The 24,204-nt window shown below is 47.7% G+C and overlaps 1 protein-coding gene across 1 annotated transcript; it reads left to right on the forward strand.

Annotated features, from left to right (window-relative positions):
- Positions 1-6,826: 6,826 nt before the first annotated feature.
- On the forward strand, positions 6,827-8,244 carry LOC123125629 (transcription factor JUNGBRUNNEN 1-like). The gene is made up of 3 exons (XM_044546099.1): positions 6,827-7,122; positions 7,225-7,526; positions 7,642-8,244. The coding sequence occupies exons 1-3, from the start codon at positions 6,870-6,872 to the stop codon at positions 8,137-8,139; spliced, it is 1,053 nt and encodes a 350-aa protein (XP_044402034.1). The 5' UTR covers positions 6,827-6,869; the 3' UTR covers positions 8,140-8,244.
- Positions 8,245-24,204: the final 15,960 nt, after the last annotated feature.

A 24,204-nucleotide genomic window follows, 5' to 3' on the forward strand; every position in this document is an offset into this window, starting at 1 on the left:
GACCCTTCCCCCCACTCGCTTTCTCCCTCTCCCCCCGATCCAATCGGGATCGGGCCCGACGGCCTCCCCAAGCCACGCGGCGCCCGCCCGTCGCCGTCCACCGCACCGGAGCCACCTAGCGCCCGACCCCCCCCTTGCTGCGATGGAGCTCCACCTCGCCGGCGTGCCAGTCGCCTGAGGTCCCCGCCGACGGCGCCGTCGCCCCTTCGTCCTCGTCTCCCCCTCGCCGCGATGCCGCGCGGGACGCCTCCGCCACGGCCACCTCGTCGTCACCCCGTCGTGCCAGCCCCGGCTCCTCCTCGAGCAGGCTTTGCTCAACTACAGGGCTCGGTGAGCCCCGTCCTCTCTCTCTCCCTCGTTCTCTGACGCCGGCGCCGTCCACCGCGTACCGACCGCGCTCGGCCCTGCGCCTCGCCATGGTCCTCCGCCCCCTTTGAACACCCCCCGCTACCGTCCCACGACCGCGGCGACTTACCGCCCGTCCGCGCTCACCGCCGACCCACATCTGCCCCGCGGCCACCCTGCCGGCCACCACGCCACCGCCCTGGCCGGCGCCCCACCGTGCCCCGGTGGCCTCGCCTCGCCTCCCCGATCGGGCTCGGCCCTGGTCGGGTGCGCCCATAAGCGCACTGCTGGCGCCCGTGCCCGCTAAGGCCATAGGCCACTGACACGGGGGCCCCAGCCCCAGAACGATTAATAAAAAAAAAGAATTAAGAGAATTAAAAAAAAATAAAAATATTTATTAAATAAATACATAATAATTAAATTAATTAATTAATTAAGGAATTAATTAAGTTAATTAATCATAATTAGATTAACCTAATTAACTAATTAGTTTAATTAAACTGTAATTAGATTAACCTAAACCCTAATTAATTTAAATAGAGAATGACAGGTGGGTCCCACGGGACCCACATGTCAGGGTTGACTCAGTCAACCCCTGTTGACTGCTGACGTCAGCATGACATCATGCTGACGTCATAAATAAATTTTTCGAATTAATTAAATAAATAATTAAATTCCAAAATTGTTAAAATCTTTTAAAAATCATATCTTTTAATCCGTAACTCGGATTAAAATATTTTCAACATGAAAGTTGCTCAGAACGACGTGACGATTCCGGATACGCAGTCCGTTCGTCCGCCACACCCCTCTAACCTATCGAACCCGCAACTTTCCCCCTCCGGCTCCTCTGCCCGAAAACACGAAACACCGGGAATACTTCCCGGATGTTTTCCCCCTTCACCGGTATCACCTACTACCGCGTTAGGGCACACCGAACACCGCGTATTGCCTTGTTATATTTTGTGATGCTTTGTTTGCTCTGTATTCATTATTTCTTCCCCCTCTTCTCTCCGGTAGACTACGAGACCGACACTGCTGCTGACCAGTTCGACTACGGAGTTGACGACCCCTCTCTCTTGCCAGAGCAACCAGGCAAGCCCCCCCCCTTGATCACCAGATATCGCCTATTCTCCTCTATACTGCTTGCATTAGAGTAGTGTAGCATGTTACTGCTTTCGTTAATCCTATTCTGATGCATAGCCTGACATTGTCGCTACATCTGTTGATACCTTACCTGCAATCCTAAATGCTTAGTATAGGATGCTAGTTTATCATCATTGGCCCTACATTCTTGTCAGTCTGCCATGCTATACTACTGGGCTGTGATCACTTCGGGAGGTGATCACGGGCATATACTATATACTTTACACTGTTACATTACCTGTGATACTGTTCGGAGTTGGGGGCTGAAGGGGCAGGTGGTTCCATCCCGGTAGAGGTGGGCCTGGGTTCCCGACGGCCCTCGACTGTTACTTTGTGGCGGAGCGACAGGGCAGGTTGAGACCACCTAGGAGACAGGTGGGCCTGGCCCTGTTCGGCGTTCGCGGATACTTAACACGCTTAACGAGATCTTGGTATTTGATCTGAGTCTGGCTACGAGCCTATACGCACTAACCATCTACGTGGGAGTAGTTATGGGTATCCCGACGTCGTGGTATCAGCCGAAGCACTTCAGACGTCAGCGACGGAGCGGCGCGCGCCGAATTGGACTGGAACGCCACTAGGCTAGGTCTGCTTTCGGCCGCCCTCGCAACGTGCAGGTGTGCTCAGGGCGATGGGCCCAGACCCCTGCGCGCTTAGGTTTAGACCGGCGTGCTGGCCTCTCTGTTGTGCCTAGGTGGGGCTGCGACGTGTTGATCTTCCGAGGCCGGGCATGACCCAGGAAAGTGTGTCCGGCCAAATGGGATCGAGCGTGTTGGGCTATGTGGTGCACCCCTGCAGGGAAGTTAATCTATTCGAATAGCCGTGATCTTCGGTAACAGGACGACTTGGAGTTGTACCTTGACCTTATGACAACTAGAACCGGATACTTAATAAAACACACCCTTCCAAGTTCCACAGACAACCCGGTGATCGCTTTTCCGCAGGGCGACGAGGAGAGGATCGCCGGGTAGGATTATGCTACTCGAGATGCTACTTGGAGATGCTACTTGGAGGACTTCAATCTACTTTATTCTACATGCTGCAAGACGGAGGCTGCCAGAAGCGTAGTCTTCGACAGGATTAGCTATCTCCCTCTTATTCTGGCATTCTGCAGTTCAGTCCACTGATATGGCCTCCTTACACATATACCCATGCATATGTAGTGTAGTTCCTTGCTTGCGAGTACTTTGGATGAGTACTCACGGTTGCTTTCTCCCCCCTTTTTCCCCTTTTCCTTTCTTTCTGGTTGTCGCAACCAGATGCTGGAGTCCAGGAGCCAGACGCCACCGTCGACGACGACCCCTACTACACCGGAGGTGCCTACTACTACGTGTTGCCCGCTGATGACGACCAGGAGTAGTTAGGAGGATCCCAGGCAGGAGGCCTGCGCCTCTTTCGATCTGTATCCCAGTTTGTGCTAGCCATCTTATGGCAACTTGTTTAACTTATGTCTGTACTCAGATATTGTTGCTTCCGCTGACTCGTCTATGATCGAGCACTTGTATTCGAGCCCTCGAGGCCCCTGGCTTGTATTATGATGCTTGTATGACTTATTTTATTTGTAGAGTTGTGTTGTGATATCTTCCCGTGAGTCCCTGATCTTGATCGTACACATTTGCGTGCATGATTAGTGTACGATTAAATCGGGGGCGTCACAAGTGTTGTCCACGTACCCTCGTAGACCGAAAGCGGAAGCGTTAGCACAACGCGGTTGATGTAGTCGTACGTCTTCACGATCCGACCGATCAAGTACCGAACACACGACACCTCCGAGTTCAGCACATGTTCAGCCCGATGACGTCCCTCGAACTCCGATCCAGCCGAGTGTTGAGGGAGAGTTTCGTCAGCACGACGGCGTGGTGACGATGATGATGTTCTACCAACGCAGGGCTTCGCCTAAGCACCGCTACAGTATTATCGAGGTGGACTATGGTGAAGGGGGGCACCGCACACGGCTAAAAGATCAAACGATCAATTGTTGTGTCTCCAAGGGGTGCCCCCCTCGCTGTATATAAAGGAGTGCAGGAGGGGGAGGGCCGGCCCTCTCTATGGCGTGCCCTAGGAGGAGTCCTACTCCCACCGGGAGTAGGATCCCCCCCCTTCCAAGTAGTACGAGTAGGAGTCAAGGAAAGGGGAGAGAGAAGAGAAGGAAGGAGGGGGCGCAGCCCCTCCCTCTAGTCCAATTCGGACTAGGCCTTGGGGGGCGCCCAGCCTCTCCTCTCTCTTTCCCCTAAAGCCCAATAAGGCCCATATACTCCCCGGCGAATTCCCGTAACTCTCAGGTACTCCGAAAAATACCCGAATCACTCGGAACCTTTCCGATGTCCAAATATAGTCGTCCAATATATCGATCTTTACGTCTCGACCATTTCGAGACTCCTCGTTATGTCCCCGATCTGATCCGGGACTCCGAACTACCTTCCGTACATCAAAACACATAAACTCATAATATAACCGTCATCGAACTTTAAGCGTGCGGACCCTACGGGTTCGAGAACTATGTAGACATGACCGAGACACGTCTCTGGTCAATAACCAATAGCGAACCTGGATGCTCATATTGGCTCCCACATATTCTACGAAGATCTTTATCGGTCAGACCGCATAACAACATACGTTGTTCCCTTTGTCATCGGTATGTTACTTGCCCGAGATTCGATCGTCGGTATCTCAAGACCTAGTTCAATCTCGTTACCGGCAAGTCTCTTTACTCGTTCTGTAATACATCATCCGGCAACTAACTCATTAGTTGCAATGCTTGCAAGGCTTATAGTGATGTGCATTACCAAGTGGGCCCAGAGATACCTCTCCGACAATCGGAGTGACAAATCCTAATCTCGAAATACGCCAACGCAACAAGTACCTTCGGAGACACCTGTAGAGCACCTTTATAATCACCCAGTTACGTTGTGAGGTTTGGTAGCACACAAAGTGTTCTTCCGGTAAACGGGAGTTGCATAATCTCATAGTCATAGGAACATGTATAAGTCATGAACAAAGCAATAGCAACATACTAAACGATCAAGTGCTAAGCTAACGGAATGGGTCAAGTCAATCACATTATTCTCCTAATGATGTGATCCCATTAATCAAATGACAACTCATGTCCATGGCTAGGAAACTCAACCATCTTCGATTAACGAGCTAGTCAAGTAGAGGCATACTAGTGACACTATGTTTGTCTATGTATTCACACATGTATCATGTTTCCGGTTAATACAATTCTAGCATGAATAATAAACATTTATCATGATATAAGGAAATAAATAATAACTTTATTATTGCCTCTAGGGCATATTTTCTTTAGAACCGTACCTGGACACTGGTTCCCCGGCCTCCTCGCGCCAACGTCATCACCGGCAAGTGGGTCTTTCGCCATAAGACCCGCTCGGATGGTACTCTTGAGCGCTACAAGGCTTGCTGGGTGGTTCGTGGTTTCCGCCAGCGTGCTGGAGTGGACTTCACTGAGACGTTTGCCCCGGTTGTCAAACCGGGCACGATCCGCACCGTCCTCCAGCTCGCGGTGTCCCGAGGCTGGCCTGTTCATCAGATGGATGTCTCCAACGCCTTTCTCCACGACCATCTTGAGGAGCAGGTATATGGTGAGCAGCCCACCGGTTTTGTCGACGCCTCACTTCCTGGCCATGTGTGTCTGCTGTCCCGATCGCTCTACGGGCTCAAGCAAGCACCCCGCGCCTGGTACCAGCGGATCGCCGGGTTTCTTCAGACACTGGGTTTCAGCGTCACTCATTCGGATGCCTCATTGTTTGTCTATCGCCACGGTGACACAACTGCATATTTGCTCCTTTACGTCGACGACATCATCCTGACGGCCTCCTCCGCAGCTCTTCTTCAGCAGATTACTCTTCGGCTGCGTGACGAGTTTGCCATCAAGGACTTGGGTGCTCTACATTATTTCCTTGGCATTGAGGTCGTTCGGCGCCCGGACGGTTTCTTTCTTCATCAGCAGAAGTATGCGCATGAGCTTCTTGAGCGTGCTGGCATGCTCAACTGTCACCCTGTTGCTACTCCTGTTGACACGAAGGCCAAGGTTTCTGCTCTCGAGGGCTCGCCAGCGTCGGATGCTCCTTTCTACCGGTCTATCGTCGGTGCTCTTCAGTATTTGACTCTCACCAGACCGGATCTTCAGTATGTTGTTCAGCAGGTGTGTCTCCACATGCACGCCCCTCGTGACTCCCATTGGACTCTCGTGAAGCGGATCCTCCGTTACATCCGCGGCACGATGACCCTCGTGCTGACACTCACGGCGTCCACTTCTCTGGAGATGATGGCATACTCTGATGTGGACTGGGCTGGCTGCCCAGATACTCGTCGGTCCACCTCTGGCTACTGCGTCTACCTCGGTCCTTCCCTCGTCTCGTGGTCGTCCAAGAGACAACCCACGGTTTCGCGCTCCAGCGCGGAGGCTGAGTACCGAGCTGTGGCCAACGCTGTTGCTGAGTGCACCTGGCTACGACAGTTACTTCAGGAGCTGCATCACGACGTCTCCCAGGCTACGGTTGTCTACTGCGACAACGTTACCGCTGTGTACCTCTCCGCCAACCCCGTTCATCATCGCCGGACTAAACACATTGAGCTGGACATTCATTTTGTGCGCGAGCAGGTGGCTCTCGGACGCATTCGGGTTCTCCATGTGCCGACTGCACAACAGTTCACCGATGTTATGACGAAGGGTCTGCCGACTTCCACCTTCGAGGAGTTTCGTTCCAGTCTTTGCGTCACTGGCGCCGCTTCGACCGCGCGCGCGGGGGGGGGGGGGGGGTTGAGTATATTGTGTACGTGTATATTTGTGTGTAGGGCCCACCTCCTGTTTCCTTTGTATAGTTTGAGGTTGTGGCCCACCTCTGTACTTATATATACGTGCAGGCCTGTATACGTGTCTGGTGCACCGATCAATATATTGCGATTGCACAGCCCACATCTTGTCCTTCTACACATACCTAAGATACGTAGGTGTAGCATTACTCTTCCATCACTATGCTGCACACGCAGGACTCTTCTCGATCGGCCGCCAAGTTGCATGCACTTTGCATGTTATAATAAGCTAAGTAAGCTTTCTGCCTTTCTCATAGCCAGTAAGCAAGAAGCTGCTGCTGCGCGCGTGCTGCTGTGAAGAAGATTCGTCAAGATCGGCTGTGGCGGGAGAAGTGAGACCAAGCAACTTCGACCGGAATTATGTCACCTCCTTAACTTCTTATAAATTATAGTCCCCCAAAGCTTTCAACTTCACCTACTTAACTCCAAGACCACCAAGTGCTTCCTATATATACAGTACAACGCATAGGCACGACACAAGGAACAAGATCCATACAAAGTATATAACTAGGCAGAGGAGCGGCAGCAAGCAAGACGTATAATCGATGGTGGCCAAGGCGAAGATGAGCGCCATGGAGTTGGAGATGGAGAAGGCAACGAGAGACGGGGAGCTAGTGCTCGGCGGCGCCGGAGACGAGGAGGAGGAGGAGGACGTGGTGCTGCCGGGGTACCGGTTCCACCCCACCGACGAGGAGCTGGTCGCCTTCTACCTCCGCCGGAAGATGGCCAGGAAGTCGCTCCGCATCGAGGTCATCCGGGAGATGGACATCTACAAGCACGACCCGTGGGATCTCCCCAGTAAGCTCCATCTCTCCATGCACCATTCATCGTGCAATTTCTTTTCTGGGACAAAGACTTTCTATCTGACAGAGTGCAATCGTCCACTTGCAAATTACGCAGAGGCGAGCACGGTTGGTGGGGAGAAAGAGTGGTACTTCTTCTGCCTCAGGGGGAGGAAGTACCGGAACAGCATCCGGCCCAACCGGGTCACCGGCTCCGGCTTCTGGAAGGCCACCGGCATCGACCGGCCGATCTACTCCGCCGGCAGCGGCGGCGCCAGTTCCGGCGTGTCCATCGGGCTGAAGAAGTCGCTCGTCTACTACCGCGGCAGCGCCGGCAAGGGCACCAAGACTGACTGGATGATGCACGAGTTCCGCCTCCCGCCGGCCGCCGCCAACGCCTCCCCGAGCATGCAGGAAGCGGTAAGTAGTCCACGAGTGCATTCCATTTCCACACAAAATCACTGTCCGTGGCACTTATGATGTGGTGCGTTGTGAGTGTAACATTGACCCTCTGACGTGTGACCTGGAAATGCAGGAGGTGTGGACCATCTGCAGGATCTTCAGGAGGGCCATCACCTACCGGAACCAGCAGCAGCCGTGGAGGCCGGCGCCCGCGCCGTCCTTCGCCGATTCGAACTCCAACACGGGGAGCTTCGAGTCGTCCGAGGCCGGCGACGAATACATGAACTGCCTGCAGGCTCCGGCACCCGCCGCTCCATGCATCCCCCACCCCCAGCACCAGCAGCAGTACGTCAGTCGGACGGGCACGGTGGACAGCGGCAACTTCTTCTACGAGGACAACATGCACAACCAGCAGTTCCAGGGGCAATGGAACGCCGCACCCGCCGCCCCGGTGCCGGAGCAGAAACAGCAGAATCCATTGTCCACGGCCGTCGACTTCCACCAGAATGACAATAGCCACGCTGTCGCCGCGAACGATTTTTACAAGGTTGAGGGGTACTTGGGGGAGATCGCGAGGATGTTGGAGGTCGCCGATCCGGCAGGATTTTACGACTACAGATCATACGGTTGATCAGCAGTAAACTCTTCGGCTCCGTAGGCTCCCGCGAGTTCGCCGACGGGCCGGTCCTGCCCTCTCGCTCGCCGCCGTACGTTGCGCCCGGCGGCTTGGGTAACACTCGGCTGCTTTGGAAACTGAAAGGAACGGCGGAACAGCGACAGTGTCTGGGAAACTTCCTGCCCAATTCGGGATGGGGTTTACTGTTCCGCCGTCGACGATGGCGACTGGGTAGTACTCGGCTTCTACCTTCTGTGGTGCCTGTGGATTGGTTGAATCGGGTCATCGGAAGGTCTTGAAATGGAGTCCTGGCGGCTGAGTCTGGTCTCGGGTTGTCCGGGGAAGCAGCAGTCTTCATTGCTTGGCTCATCTCGTCCTTGTTAACATGTACGTATCTTAACAATGTCCCTGAAATCATAGCTAATCCTGTGCAATTGAAATGATATAAGTACATACGAATGTTTTTTTAGTTAGAGCAAAGTATAATAAGGGGCTCCACGAAAACTTATATTTGAGGAACAAAATTGAGTTTTTAGGGAGTTAAGCACTAGCTGGCAGATACCCTAAATCCAACTTCACTAAAAAATTACTCAAATGATTCCCCAAATGATTACATTCGGTCCAGCTAGCAACCCTGGAGCAAAAGTAGGGACACCCGTGCGGCCCCTGGGAGGAAACAACGCCCGCGTCGTCCTCCCCCTGGGGTGACTCGGGCGGCTAGAAACCTAGCCGCCGCCGCCGCCGCAAACTCCCTCCTCCGCTCCCTCCGCCGCCGCCGGAAGATGCCGCCGGGCTAAGCCCGGGGGCCGACGGCGGTGGCGGGGGATCTCCTCTCTCGCGCGTCTCCGGGGTGGGGAGGACCCCAAGGCGTGTGGTGGCGCGACCGATCTGGGATCTGCAGCGCGGCGGATGGCGGCGGGAGGCCGGCCCGTCCTCGGACGACGACGGCTTGGCGCGGCGGAGGCCAGGGCTGCGGGCGCTGCGGATGGCCCTTCGGGCGGCGGCGGCGGCCGGCTTGGCTGCGGCGGCGTGCATGCTGCCTTTAGATCGGCGACGGCGGCGTGGAGGGCCTGGTGGTCTCGTCGGCGGCACCTCCGATCAGATCTGTTTTGACCACTGCAGCCGGCGGTGGTGGTCATCTCTTCCGTCAGAGGTGGTCGGCCTGAGGCTGGGTGTTTGGATCTCGGGATCCGTCATCTGGCACCAGCTGCGAGTCGGAGAGACGTAGTTGCCGGTGAAAACCGAGCCGACGGCGGGCGATGGCGGCGTTCCACGTCGTTACCTTGATGAAGGCATCGTCATGTGACTACCGTCGACCCACTCGTATTGCTTCGGGGGAAACCCTAGGATCTGGTGTTCTAGACCGGACGATGGCGGCACTGCGGTGTCGTTTCTCTCTTGGGAGCGTCGTTTTGTGGAGCAGCGCTGGAAGTCAGAGGCAAGAGGTGGAGCGGCTTCGTCTTGCACGGAGCTTCGGTGGAGATGTCAAGTCATGCCTGACCGACGGGTGCTACGCTTGGTCATGCCTGGTAGGCAGGTGCTATGCACGACAGATCCTCCAAGGGCTTCAAGCTGTGTCGGCTAGTGGTACGTGGCAGCATGGCGCTGAGGTGTATCAGTGGCGACCGCGACGTGTACAGCTGTTTGCGCGCAGGGAGGGGGTGCCGTTGGGCGCCGTGGTGGCGTCGACGATAGCTGGACCGAGCAAGGTTGATGCATCAGTACAGTTCTGAAGATGGAGCGGTGGCAGTTGGCGGCGGCGGCCTCTGAGATCACGTCGGACCAGTGTGTTCCCCAGACCCGGCAAGTGGCTAGGTTGGGGCCTCAGGTCTTAGATGTTAGGCTTGGCTGCGATGTCTGTTCGGTATTAGGCCCAGGCTATCTGCGCCCCTTCATCAACTGGATAGGTGTAGCGACAGTTTGTTGCTTAGACGGCGGCTTTAGTCTTACTGTTGTATGCCTTTTTAAGGTCTTCTGAGAATAATTAATAAAATGACCGTATGCATCGCTCAGATGCAGAGGCCAGGGGTCATCCTCCTTTTCTAAAAAAACAACCGTGCAGCCCCTAGGCCGGAGGTATTCCTCCTTTTCAAAAAAGAAAAACGCGCAGCCCCTGCGCCACGATGCTGCCGTCGGAACTCGTGCCGCTGGCGGTCCACCGCTCCAGTGAATGGAAAAACGAAGAATTTCATGATTCATCTGCAGAGCCATGGTCGGAAGCGGGGAAGACGATTCGTGTGGGTGTGCATGTTCTGTATTGTCCAGGTGTGCGTGTTGTGTCATCGTGATCTACCAAGTACGGGTGCCCTTCTGTCGAGAGTCCCTTCTTCCCCTTGCACCACCGCAAGCTACCCACCGCGCTGCCCTTGCCCAAACCACCTCGTGCCTTGCAGAACAACAAGGGCGGCAGTAGGCCCCTGGGGTGTGCCTGGACGGCCGTCTCACGCGGACGACGCTACAGGCTCGGTCCCTCTTCCTCTCATGCTTCCAGAACGGCGGCTCCAAGGAGTGTGGCCTCCATGCCCTAAGGTCGACGCAAGATATGCGGCCGGGGTGGCGGCAGAGGAGGAGGAGGAGAATGAAGGTGGCAGTTTTCGCGGAGTCCGAGATGACGTGCACCGCGTGCAGTTTCGCCAACATGGATTTCCTCGCCAACGCAAGATACGTGCTCGATGAATTGCGTGAACCAAATGTATACTTTAGGAAAGTGGGATAGGGTGCACTTTTGGTAGTTCTAGTATAAGCTAGGGGTCTGCTAGAGATGCCCTTATAGCCCGCTTACATCACTTATGCTTATGTGAAGAGGAGAGATATGGAAAAATGAGGGGAGTGGACTCTCATGCAAAAGTCTAGCTCTACATGTCCTCCTACAATACGAAGAAAAATAAAATGAGAAGATTGATACATGTACTAGTCTAATCGTCGACCTTATAGTTCACCTTACTATACGGGTGACTACAGATGATGCTATTGATAACATGGTAGTTGCATATAGCTATCAGATGGCTATACTATTAATCATGCTCTTACATAGATACGCTAGAAATATGAAGGTGTCATTGTAAACCAGAGCTATCCCTTGTTGCTTCAAAGAGCATGCTGCACATGGACAAGATAAAGGTGCCCAACAAGAGGGTAATGGTAGCCAACTATCTTGATGGTGGCGGCAACCATTACATCACTTCCAAGATAAACGATGCCAAGGACACATGCTCATGGGAAGGGGAAATCTGGGTCCATTTTTTAGCCTGTGCAAATCTAGATGAAGTTATTTTGCATTAATTGTGATGAGGTTTGCTTTCCATTGACATCTTTTTGTGCTCATACCATACATTTGAGCAAAGATAAGTCAATTATCTAGATGAACTATGTTGCCCAGTTATTATGCTACTCTGCATTATACCGCATTGTACGCCATAAAAATGATACTCTTGCATATGTGATCAGATCATGTCATCGGATGCATCCTTTAGGCGGTATTGGTCGGCCCCTGTTTTGTGTCATGGCAACATATTCTATCCTGTTTGGATTAGATTAGCCTAACATAAGGACAAGATGTGTTTCACTGGAATCTAATTGTGAATGGGTCCTCCCTTCAATGTTGATTGTATGTACCATGCACTCTTGCACTCAGAGATTCCAGCGGACAATAAAAAAATGGAAATCGAAGATACCCACTAAGAGTTAAGATTTTGGTGTGGCATCATCCAAGGGGGTTGTGCTAACTGCTAACTAAACGCAACCACACTTGCTGCAAGTGGCAAGGAAGCACGAAGTGTAGCTCTTTTACTTTTAAGAAAGGAGGCCTAGGCCCGGCATTAAATTAATGACACCCTGATAAATAGAAAACAACAAAGATACAAGGTACAAGATGTTGAAAGGTTAGCTTACAAGACACCTAACAAATAAGAAAACCAAAGAGTAAGCAAGACACACAGCTTGATCGTCCATATCCTCATCCACCAACGCAAAAATGGATCTCCGATGATTTTGCTGTCCAAATAGCAACCTCTGGCAAAATCACGGATGTCGGGGCATCACCCTAATGGTAGCTAGTTCATGCGAGCATTAGCTCCGACAACCCGCAGATTTCGAGCACAACTCTAATAGTTATGTACACACCTGGCAACACCCCAATAGTGGAAGAAATCGTCGGACCGTCACCCTGACGGTGTGGAACGTTTGGGTTCAACTCTCATAGTTCAAAGACAGTCATGTATTAGTAGCTCTGAGTCTTACCTAGTTTGGATGAAGACTTCAGGGCAACCCTCTAACGAGTCTTAGCTAGCGACATTGGATCATGTCTACGCTACATGATTATGAAGTACTTCGCCTTAATTCATGGCATGTCTGACAGACGGTGCACAAGAAGACCTCTGGGGAACAAGCAAAGGCCAGACATCACCAGCATTTACTTGTTACACTGACAATTAATGAAAATGTCCGTCTGCCACGCGAACTGAGGGCCATTTTGTAATGCCCCAGTCAAACCCATCAGTTCATCCCCGTTTCCTGACCATTGCCCTGGGATCAAGGCTGGCCACTGATGACCCACAAGTATAGGGGATCTATCATAGTCCTTTCGATAAGTAAGAGTGTCGAACCCAACGAGGAGCAGAAGGAAATGATAAGCGGTTTTCAGCAAGGTATTCTCTGCAAGCACTGAAATAATAGGTAACAGATAGTTTTGTGATAAGACAATTTGTAACGAGCAACAAGTAACAAAAGTAAATAAAGTGCAGCAAGGTGGCCCAATCCTTTTTGTGGCAAAGGACAAGCCTGGACAAACTCTTATATAGAGAAAAGCGCTCCCGGGGACACATGGGAATTATCATCAAGCTAGTTTTCATCACGTTCATATGATTCGCGTTCGGTACTTTGATAATTTGATATGTGGGTGGACCGGTGCTTGGGTGCTGTCCTTTTTTGGACAAGCATCCCACTTATGATTAACCCCTATTGCAAGCATCCGCAACTACAAAAGAAGTATTAAGGTAAACCTAACCATAACATGAAACATGTGGATCCAAATCAGCCCCTTACGAAGCAACGCATAAACTAGGGTTTAAGCTTCTGTCACTCTAGCAACCCATCATCTACTTCAATGCCTTCCTCTAGGCCCAAATAATGGTGAAGTGTCATGTAGTCGACGTTCACATAACACCACTAGAGGATAGACAACATACATCTCATCAAAATATCGAACGAATACCAAATTCACATGACTACTAATAGCAAGACTTCTCCCATGTCCTCAGGAACAAATGTAACTACTCACAAAGCATATTCATGTTCATAATCAGAGGAGTATTAATATGCATAAAGGATCTGAACATATGATCTTCCACCAAATAAACAGCCTAGCATCAACTACAAGGAGTAATCAACACTACTAGCAACCTACAGGTACCAATCCCAGACTTGGAGACAAGAATTGGATACAAGAGATGAACTAGGGTTTGAGAGGAGATGGTGCTGGTGAAGATGTTGATGGAGATTGCCCTCTCCCGATGAGAGGAACGTTGGTGATGACGATGGCGATGATTTCCCCCTCTCGGAGGGAAGTGTCCCCGGCAGAACAGCTCTGCCGGAGCCCTAGATTGGTTCCGCCTCGTGGCGGCGGAGTCTCGTCCCGAAAGCTTGCTTATGATTTTTCTTCGGACGAAAGACTTCATATAGCAGAAGATGGGCACCAGAGGGCCAACAGGGGGCCCACGAGGCAGGGGCGCGCCAGGGGGGTAGGGCGCGCCCCCCACCCTCGTGGACAGGTGGTAGCCCCCCTGACGTAGATTCTTCTTCCAGTATTTTTTATTATTTCCAAAAATAACTTTTGTGGAGTTTCAGGACTTTTGGAGTTGTGCAGAATAGGTCTCTAATATTTGCTCCTTTTCCAGCCCAGAATTCCAGCTGCCGGCATTCTCCCTCCTTATGTAAACCTTGTAAAATAAGAGAGAATAGGCATAAGTATTGTGACATAATGTGTAATAACAGCCCATAATGCAATAAATATCGATATAAAAGCATGATGCAAAATGGACGTATCAACTCCCCCAAGCTTAGACCTCGCTTGTCCTCAAGCGGAAGCCGATAACGATAAATATGTCCACATGTTTAGAGGTAGAGGTGTCGATAAAATAAAATACGGACATGAGGGCATCATGATTCTTCTCATAACAGCAACATATATGGATAATGTCATATGATTTCTTATGCTTAAGTAATAATCTATTCACAATGCAAAGTATGAATCAGAAACTTTATTGAGAACCAACAAACTATAATCTCAGTCATTGAAGCAATTGCAATTTATCATAACACCAGAAAGAGTCTATGTCAGAGCTTTCTAGCAAGTCCACATACTCAACTATCATTTAGTCTTTCATAATTGCTAACACTCACGTAATACTTGTGGTTACAGAGTTTTAGCCGGACACAGAGAAAGATAGGGCTTATAGTTTCGCCTCCCAACCATTTACCTCAAGGGTAATGTCAACAATAATAACTCATGCTAACTTACATCCAATTAGATATATATATCAGGATCTTTCCAACATACTGTGCTTGCCAAAGGATAAAATATAAAAGGGAAAGGTGAAGATCACCATGACTCTTGCATAAGGTAGAAGATAATAATAAAAGATAGGCCCTTCGCAGAGGGAAGCAGAGGTTGCCATGCGCTTTCAAGGTTGGATGCACAAAATCTTAATGCAAAAGAACGTCACGTTATATTGCCACTTGTGATATGCACCTTTATTATGCAGTCCGTCGCTTTTATTTCTTCCACATCACAAGATCGTATAAAGCTTATTTCCTCCACACCAATCAATCATACATATTTAGAGAGAAATTTTTATTGCTTGCACCGATGACAACTTACTTGAAGGATCTTACTCAATCCATAGGTAGATATGGTGGACTCTCATGGCAAAACTGGCTTAAGGGTTTTTGGAAGCACAAGTAGATTATCTCTACTTGGTGCAAAGAATTTGGCTAGCATGAGGGGAAAGGCAAGCTCAACATGTTGGATGATCCATGACAATATACTTTATCTCAGATATAAGAAAACATATCTACTCCTTTATAAAGATGTGGGTCATCACAAAAGTAATGTCTCAAATCATAAAAAAACTTTTTCTTTTGCTGGTATGTGAAACTAGGTGGTATAAATTTAGCAACAATGTAATTAGCATAATCAGCATACCATGGAGCAGTACGAGAAGTATTTATGACATTTAATTGTTCATCAGGAAAGCTACATCAATAGGTAGTAGGTCATCAAGAACATTCTCTAATCTAGACAAGTTGTCTGCAACGGGGTTCTCAACTCCCTTTCTATAAATAATATGTAAATCAAATTCTTGTAGAAGGAGAACCCATCTAATAAGTCTAGGTTTAGCATCTTTCTTTTCCATAAGATATTTAATAGCAGCATGATTAGTGTGAATAGTTACTTTAGAATCAACAATATAAGGCCTGAACTTATCACAAGCAAATACAACTGCTAAGAATTCTTTTTCAGTAGTAGCATAATTTCTCTGAGCATTGTCTAGAGTTTTACTAGCATATTGAATAACATTAAATTTCTTATCAACTCTTTGCCCTAGAACAACACCTACAGCATAATCACTAGCATCACACATAATTTCAAAAGGTAAATTCCAATCGGGTGGCTGAACAATAGGTGCAGAGATCAATGCTTTCTTAAGTATTTCAAATGCTTCTACACAATCATCATCGAAGACAAATGGTATATCTTTTTGTAATAAATTAGTCAGAGGCCGAGAAATTTTTGAGAAGTCCTTAATGAAACTCCTATAAAAACCGGCGTGACCTAGGAAACTTCTTATACCTTTGATGTCCTTGGGACATGGCATCTTTTCAATAGCATCAACCTTGGCTTTATCAACCTCAATACCTCTTTCAGAAACTTTATGCCCCAAGGCAATACCTTCATTGACCATAAAGTGGCACTTTTCCCAATTCAAAACAAGATTAGTTTCTTCACATCTCTGCAAAACTCGATCAAGGTTGCTTAAGCAATCATCAAAAGAGGATCCATAGACGGAGAAGTCGTCCATGAAAACCTCACATATCTTTTCACAAAAATCAGAGAATATAGCCATCATGCATCTTTGAAAGGTAGCAGGTGCATTACATAAACCAAAAGGCATACGTCTATAAGAAAAAGTACCGAAAGGGCAAGTAAACGTGGTCTTTGATTGATCATCGGTTGACACAGGTATTTGAGAGAAACCAGAATAACCATCTAGAAAGCAAAAATGTGTATGTTTGGATAATCTTTCTAGCATTTGATCGATAAAAGGTAAGGGGTAATGATCTTTTTTAGTAGCTTTATTTAATTTGCGGAAATCAATTACCATCCTATAACCTGTAATAATTCTTTGCGGAATCAATTCATCTTTATCATTAGGAACGACAGTAATACCTCCCTTCTTAGAGACACAATGGACAAGACTTACCCACTGACTGTCAGCAACGGGATAAATTATACCTGCCTCAAGGAGCTTTAGTATTTCCTTTCTTACCACTTCTTTCATCTTAGGATTCAGCCGTCGTTGGTGATCACGAACTGTTTGGCATCTTTCTCCAAATTTATTTTGTGCTGGCATAGAGTGGGACTAATGCCCTTAAGATCATCAAGAGTATATCCAATAGCAGCGCGGTGCTTCTTCAGAGTTTTCAATAATCTCTCTTCTTCATGCTCTGAAAGGTTAGCACTAATAATAACAGGATATATGTTCTTTTCATCAAGATAAGCATATTTAAGAGTATCAGGTAATGGTTTAAGCTCAAACAGGGGATCACCCTTGGGTGGAGGAGGATCCCCTAGGATTTCAACAGGCAAATTGTGTTTCAGGATGGGTTCCTATTTAAAGAATACTTCATCTATTCCCTTCTTTCATTCATAAACATATCATTTTCATGGTCTAGCAAATATTGTTCTAAAGGATCACTAGGAGGTACGGCAATAGAAGCAAGACCAATAATTTCATCTTTACTAGGCAATTCCTCTTCACGGTGTTGTCTACGAAATTTAGAGAAATTAAACTCATGAGACATATCACCCAAACCAATAGTAACAACATCCTTTTCGTAGTCTATCTTAGCATTAACAGTGTTCAAGAAGGGTCTACCATATATAATGGGGCAAAATCTATCTTGTGGGGAACCAAGAACAAGAAAATCAGCAGGATATTTAGTTTTCCCACACAAGACTTCAACATCTCTAACAATTCCCATTGGTGAAATAGTATCTCTATTGGCAAGTTTAATTGTGACATCAATATCTTCTAACTCGGTAGGTGCAATATCATGCATAATTTCTTTGTATAAGTCAATAGGTATTGCACTAGCACTAGCACCCATATCACATAAGCCATGATAACAATGATCTCCTATTTTAACAGAAATAATAGGCATGCCTACCACAGGTCTATGTTTATCTTTAGCACAAGGTTTGGCAATTCTAGCAGTTTCATCACGGAAATGAATAACATGCCCATCAATATTATCAGACAAGAGATCTTTAACAATAGCAATATTAGGTTCAACTTTAACTTGCTCAGGAGGTGTATAGGTTCTAATATTGCTTTTACGAACCATAGTTGAAGCTTTAGCGTGATCCTTTATCCTAACAGGGAAAGGTGGTTTCTCAAGATAAGAAGTAGGAACAATAGGATCATTATAAGTGATAATCTTTTCTTCAACTTTAATAGGTGCAGCTACTTTTACTTCTATGGGAGGATGATATTTAAACCACTTCTCCTTAGGGAGATCAATATGAGTAGCAAAAGATTCATAGAAAGAAGCTACTATTTCAGAGTCAAGTCCATATTTAGTGCTAAATTTACGGAAAACATCGGTATCCATAAAAGCTTAAACACAATCAAACTTAGGTGTCATACCTGACTCCTTACCTTCGTCGAGGTCCCAATCTTCAGAGTTGCGTTAAATTATTTCCAATAAATCCCATTTGAATTCAATAGTCTTCATCATAAAAGAGCCAGCACAAGAAGTATCGAGCATGGTGCGATTGTTATCAGAAAGCCGAGCATAAAATTTTTGAATAATTATTTCTCTTGGGAGCTCATGATTGGGGCATGAATATAACATTGATTTAAGCCTCCCCCAAGCTTGAGCGATGCTTTCTCGTTCGCTAGGCCAAAAATTATATATATATAATTGCGATCAAGATGAACAAGATGCATAGGATAAAACTTCTGATGAAATTCCAATTTCAATCGTTTGTAGTTCCATGATCCCATATCATCACATAGCCTATACCATGTAAATGCATCTCCATTCAAAGATAAAGGGAAGACCTTCTTCTTAATAACATCATCGGGTATACCTGCAAGCTTAAATAACCCACAAACTTCATCCACATATATTAGGTGCTCATCAGGATGCATTGTTCCATCTCCTGCAAAAGGATTAGCTAGCAGTTTTTCCAACATACCCGAAGGAATTTCAAAGTAGACATTTTCATTTTCAGTAGGTTCAGTAGGTTGAGGAGCAACTCTTTGCTCTACTGGTCCGGGTGAAGATACCCCGAACAAGCCCCTCAGAGGATTACTTTCCATAGTAACAAGTGACAGTAAATTTCAGCACACTATATAAATTTTTCCTTCCCAAATTCCACCTAGCAAAGGCGCTTCACTCCCCGGCAATGCCGCCAGAAAAGAGTCTTGATGACCCACAAGTATAGGGGATCTATCATAGTCCTTTCGATAAGTAATAGTGTCGAACCCAACGAGGAGCAGAAGGAAATGATAAGCGGTTTTCAGCAAGGTATTCTCTGCAAGCACTGAAATAATAGGTAATAGATAGTTTTGTGATAGGACAATTTGTAACGAGCAACAAGTAACAAAAGTAAATAAAGTGCAGCAAGGTGGCCCAATCCTTTTTGTAGCAAAGGACAAGCCTGGACAAACTCTTATATAGAGAAAAGCGCTCCCGGGGACACATGGGAATTATCGTCAAGCTAGTTTTCATCACGTTCATATGATTCGCGTTCGGTACTTTGATAATTTGATATGTGGGTGGACCGGTGCTTGGGTGCTGTCCTTACTTGGACAAGCATCCCACTTATGATTAACCCCTATTGCAAGCATCCGCAACTACAAAAGAAGTATTAAGGTAAACCTAACCATAACATGAAACATGTGGATCCAAATCAGCCCCTTACGAAGCAATGCATAAACTAGGGTTTAAGCTTCTGTCACTCTAGCAACCCATCATCTACTTATTACTTCCCAATGCCTTCCTCTAGGCCCAAATAATGGTGAAGTGTCATGTAGTCGACGTTCACATAACACCACTAGAGGATAGACAACATACATCTCATCAAAATATCGAACGAATACCAAATTCACATGACTACTAATAGCAAGACTTCTCCCATGTCCTCAGGAACAAATGTAACTACTCACAAAGCATATTCATGTTCATAATCAGAGGAGTATTAATATGCATAAAGGATCTGAACATATGATCTTCCACCAAATAAACCAACTAGCATCAACTACAAGGAGTAATCAACACTACTAGCAACCTACAGGTACCAATCCCAGACTTGGAGACAAGAATTGGATACAAGAGATGAACTAGGGTTTGAGAGGAGATGGTGCTGATGAAGATGTTGATGGAGATTGCCCTCTCCCGATGAGAGGAACGCTGGTGATGATGATGGCGATGATTTCCCCCTCCCGGAGGGAAGTGTCCCCGGCAGAACAGCTCTGCCGGAGCCCTAAATTGGTTCCGCCAAGGTTCCGCCTCGTGGCGGCGGAGTCTCGTCCCGAAAGCTTGCTTATGATTTTTCTTCGGACGAAAGACTTCATATAGAAGAAGATGGGCACTAGAGGGCCAACAGGGGGCCCACGAGGCAGGGGGCGCGCCCAGGGGGTAGGGCGCGCCCCCCACCCTTGTGGACAGGTGGTAGCCCCCCTGACGTAGATTCTTCTTCAAGTATTTTTCATTATTTCCAAAAATAACTTTCGTGGAGTTTTAGGACTTTTGGAGTTGTGCAGAATAGATCTCTAATATTTGCTCCTTTTACAGCCCAGAATTCCAGCTGACGGCATTCTCCCTCCTTATGTAAACCTTGTAAAATGGACGTATCAGCTGTTGGGGAACGTAGCAATAATTCAAAATATTCTACGCATCACCCAGATCAATCTATGGAGTCATCTAGCAACGAGAGGGAGGAGTGCATCTACATAGCCTTGTAGATCGCGAGCGGAAGCGTTCAAGAGAACGGGGTTGATGGAGTCGTACTCGTCGTGATCCAAATCACCGATGATCCTAGCGCCGAACGGGCGGCACCTCCGCGTTCAACACACGTACGGAGCAGCGACGTCTCCTCCTTCTTGATCCAGCAAGGGGAAAGGAGAGGTTGATGGAGATCCAGCAGCACGACGGCGTGGTGGTGGAAGTAGCGGGATCCCGGCAGGGCTTCGCCAAGCGCAAGCGGGGAGGAAGATGTGTCACGGGAGGGAGAGGGAGGCGCCAGGGCTTAGATCTTGCTGCCCTCCCTTCCCCCCGCTATATATAGGGCCAAGGGAGAGGGGGGCATAGCCTTTGCCCTTCCTCCAAGGAAGGGTGCGGCCAGGGAGGAGTCCATCCTCCCCAAGGCACCTCGGAGGTGCCTTCCCCCTTTAGGACTCTCCCTTTCCCTTATCTCTTGGCGCATGGGCCTCTTGGGGCTGGTGCCCTTGGCCCATATAGGCCAAGGTGCACACCCCTACAGCCCATGTGGCCCCCCGGGGCTGGTGGACCCCCTTGGTGGACCCCCGGACCCCTTTCGGCACTCCCGGTACAATACCGATAAAGTGCGAAACTTTTCCGGCGACCAAAATAAGACTTCCCATATATAAATCTTTACCTCCGGACCATTCCGGAACTCCTCGTGACGTCCGGGATCTCATCCGGGACTCTGAACAACTTTCGGGTTACCGCATACTAATATCTCTATAACCCTAGCGTCACCGAACCTTAAGTGTGTAGACCCTATGGGTTCGGGAGACATGCAGACATGACCGAGACGACTCTCCGGTCAATAACCAACAGCGGGATCTGGATACCCATGTTGGCTCCCACATGCTCCTCGATGATCTCATCGGATGAACCACGATGTCAAGGATACCCATGTTGCCCGAGATTCGATCGTCGGTATCCCGATACCTTGTTCAATCTCGTTATCGGCAAGTCTCTTTACTCGTTCCGTAACACATCATCCCGTGATCAACTCCTTGGTCACATTGTGCACATTATGATGATGTCCTACCAAGTGGGCCCAGAGATACCTCTCCGTTTACACGGAGTGACAAATCCCAGTCTCGATTCGTGCCAACGCAACAGACACTTTCGGAGATACCTGTAGTGCACCTTTATAGCCACCCAGTTACGTTGTGACGTTTGGTACACCCAAAGCATTCCTACGGTATCCGGGAGTTGCACAATCTCATGGTCTAAGGAAATGATACTTGACATTAGAAAAGCACTTAGCAAACGAACTACACGATCTTGTGCTAGGCTTAGGATTGGGTCTTGTCCATCACATCATTCTCCTAATGATGTGATCCCGTTATCAACGACATCCAATGTCCATGGTCAGGAAACCGTAACCATCTATTGATCAACGAGCTAGTCAACTAGAGGCTTACTAGGGACATGGTGTTGTCTATGTATCCACACATGTATCTGAGTTTCCTATCAATACAATTTTAGCATGGATAATAAACGATTATCATGAACAAGGAAATATATAGTAACCAATTTATTATTGCCTCTAGGGAATATTTCCAACAGTCTCCCAGTTGCACTAGAGTCAATAATCTAGTTCACATCACCATGTGATTAACACTCACAGGTCACATCACCATGTGACTAACATCCAAAGAGTTTACTAGAGTCAACAATCTAGTTCACATCAGTATGTGATTAAAACTCAATGAGTTCTGGTTTGATCATGTTATGCTTGTGAGAGAGGTTGTAGTCAACGGGTCTGAACCTTTCAGATCCGTGTGTGCTTTACGAATATCTATGTCATCTTCTGGATGCTACCACGCGCTACTTGGAGCCATTTCAAATAACTGCTCTACTATACGAATCCGGTTTACTACTCAGAGTCATCCGGATTAGTGTCAAAGTTCGCATCGACGTAACCCTTTACGACGAAATCCTTTTCACCTCCATAATCGAGAAAATTCCTTAGTCCACTAGATACTAAGGATAAGTTCGACCGCTGTCATGTGATCCATTCCCGGATCACTATTGTACCCCTTGACCAACTCATGGCAAGGCACACTTCATGTGCGGTACACAGCATAGCATACTGTAGAGCCTACGTCTAAAGCATAGGGGACGACCTTCGTCCTTTCTCTCTCTTCTGCTGTGGTCAGGTCTTGAGTCTTACTCAATACTCACACCTTGTAACACAGCCAAGAACTCCTTCTTTGCTGATCTATTCTGAACTCTTTCAAAATCATGTCAAGGTGTGCGTTCTTTGAAAGTATCATCAGGCGTCTTGATCTATCTCCATAGATCGTGATGCCCAATATGTAAGCAGCTTTATCCAGGTCTTCCTTTGAAAAACTCCTTTCAAACAACCCTGGATGCTTTCCAGAAATCATTTCTGATCAACAATATGTTAACAACATGTACTCATCAAAAATTCTATAGTGCTCCCACTCACTTCTTTGGAAATACAAGTTTCTCACAAACTTTGTATAAACCCAAAATCTTTGATCATCTCATCAAAGCGTACATTCCAACTCCGAGATGCTTACTCCAGTCCTTAGGAGGATTGCTGGAGCTTTGCATACTTGTTAGCATCTTTCAGGATTGACAAAACCTTCTGGTTGTATCACATACAACCTTTCCTCAAGAAAATCGTCGAGGAAACAATGTTTTGACATCCTATCTGCAAGATTTCATAAATAATGCAGTAACTGCTAATATAATTCCAACAGACTCTTTAGCATCGCTACGAGTGAGAAAGTCTCATCGCAGTCAACTCCTTGAACTTGTCGGAAAACATCTTAACGACAAGTCGAGCTTTCTTAATGGTGACACTTACCATCATTGTCTGTCTTCCTTCTAAAAATCCATCTGCACCCAATAGCCTTAGGACCATCAAGTATTTCTTCCAAAGTCTATACTTTGCTTTTATACATGGATCCTCTCTCGGATTTCATGGCCTCGAGCCATTCGTCGGAATCCGGGCCCACCATCGCTTCTCCCTAGCTCATAGGTTCATCGTTGTCCAACAACATGACTTCCAAGACAGGATTACGTACCATTCTGAAGTAGTACGCTTCCTTGTCATCCTACGAGGTTTGGTAGTGACTTGATCCGAAGTTTCATGATCACTATCATAAGCTTCCATTTCAATTGTTGTAGGTGCCACAGGAACAACTTCCAGTGCCATGCTACACACTAGTTGAAGTCATGGTTCAATAACCTCATCAAGTCTCCACCATCCTCCCACTCAATTCTTTTGAGAGAAACTTTTCCTCGAGAAAGGACCTGTTAACTTCCAGATCTGAAACAGGAGGTATACCCAACTGTTTTGGGTATTCTATGAAGATGCATTTATCCGCTTTGGGTTCGAGCTTATCAGCCTGAAACTTTTTCACATAAGCATCGCAGCCCCAAACTTTTAAGAAACGACAACTTAGGTTTCTCTAAACGGTGTCGTCTCAACGGAATTGCGTGGTGCCCTTTTTAAAGTGAATGCGGTTGTCTCTAATGCCCAACCCATAACCGATAGTTGTAATTCGATAAGAGACATCACGGTATGCACCATATCCAATAGGGTGCAGTTATGATGTTCGGACACACCATCACACTATGGTGCTCCAAGCGGTATTAGTCGTGAAACACTTTCCACAATGTCTTAATTGTGTGCCAAACTCGTAACTCAGATATCTCTATGATCATATCATAGACATTTTATCCTGTTGTCACGACGATCTTCAACTTCACTCTGAAATTACTTGAACCTTTCAATAATTCAGACTTGTGTTTCATCAAGTAAATATTCTCAGCATCTACTCA

Source organism: Triticum aestivum, chromosome 5D, assembly GCF_018294505.1.
Source record: "Triticum aestivum cultivar Chinese Spring chromosome 5D, IWGSC CS RefSeq v2.1, whole genome shotgun sequence".
NCBI classification, from domain to species: Eukaryota; Viridiplantae; Streptophyta; class Magnoliopsida; order Poales; family Poaceae; genus Triticum; species Triticum aestivum.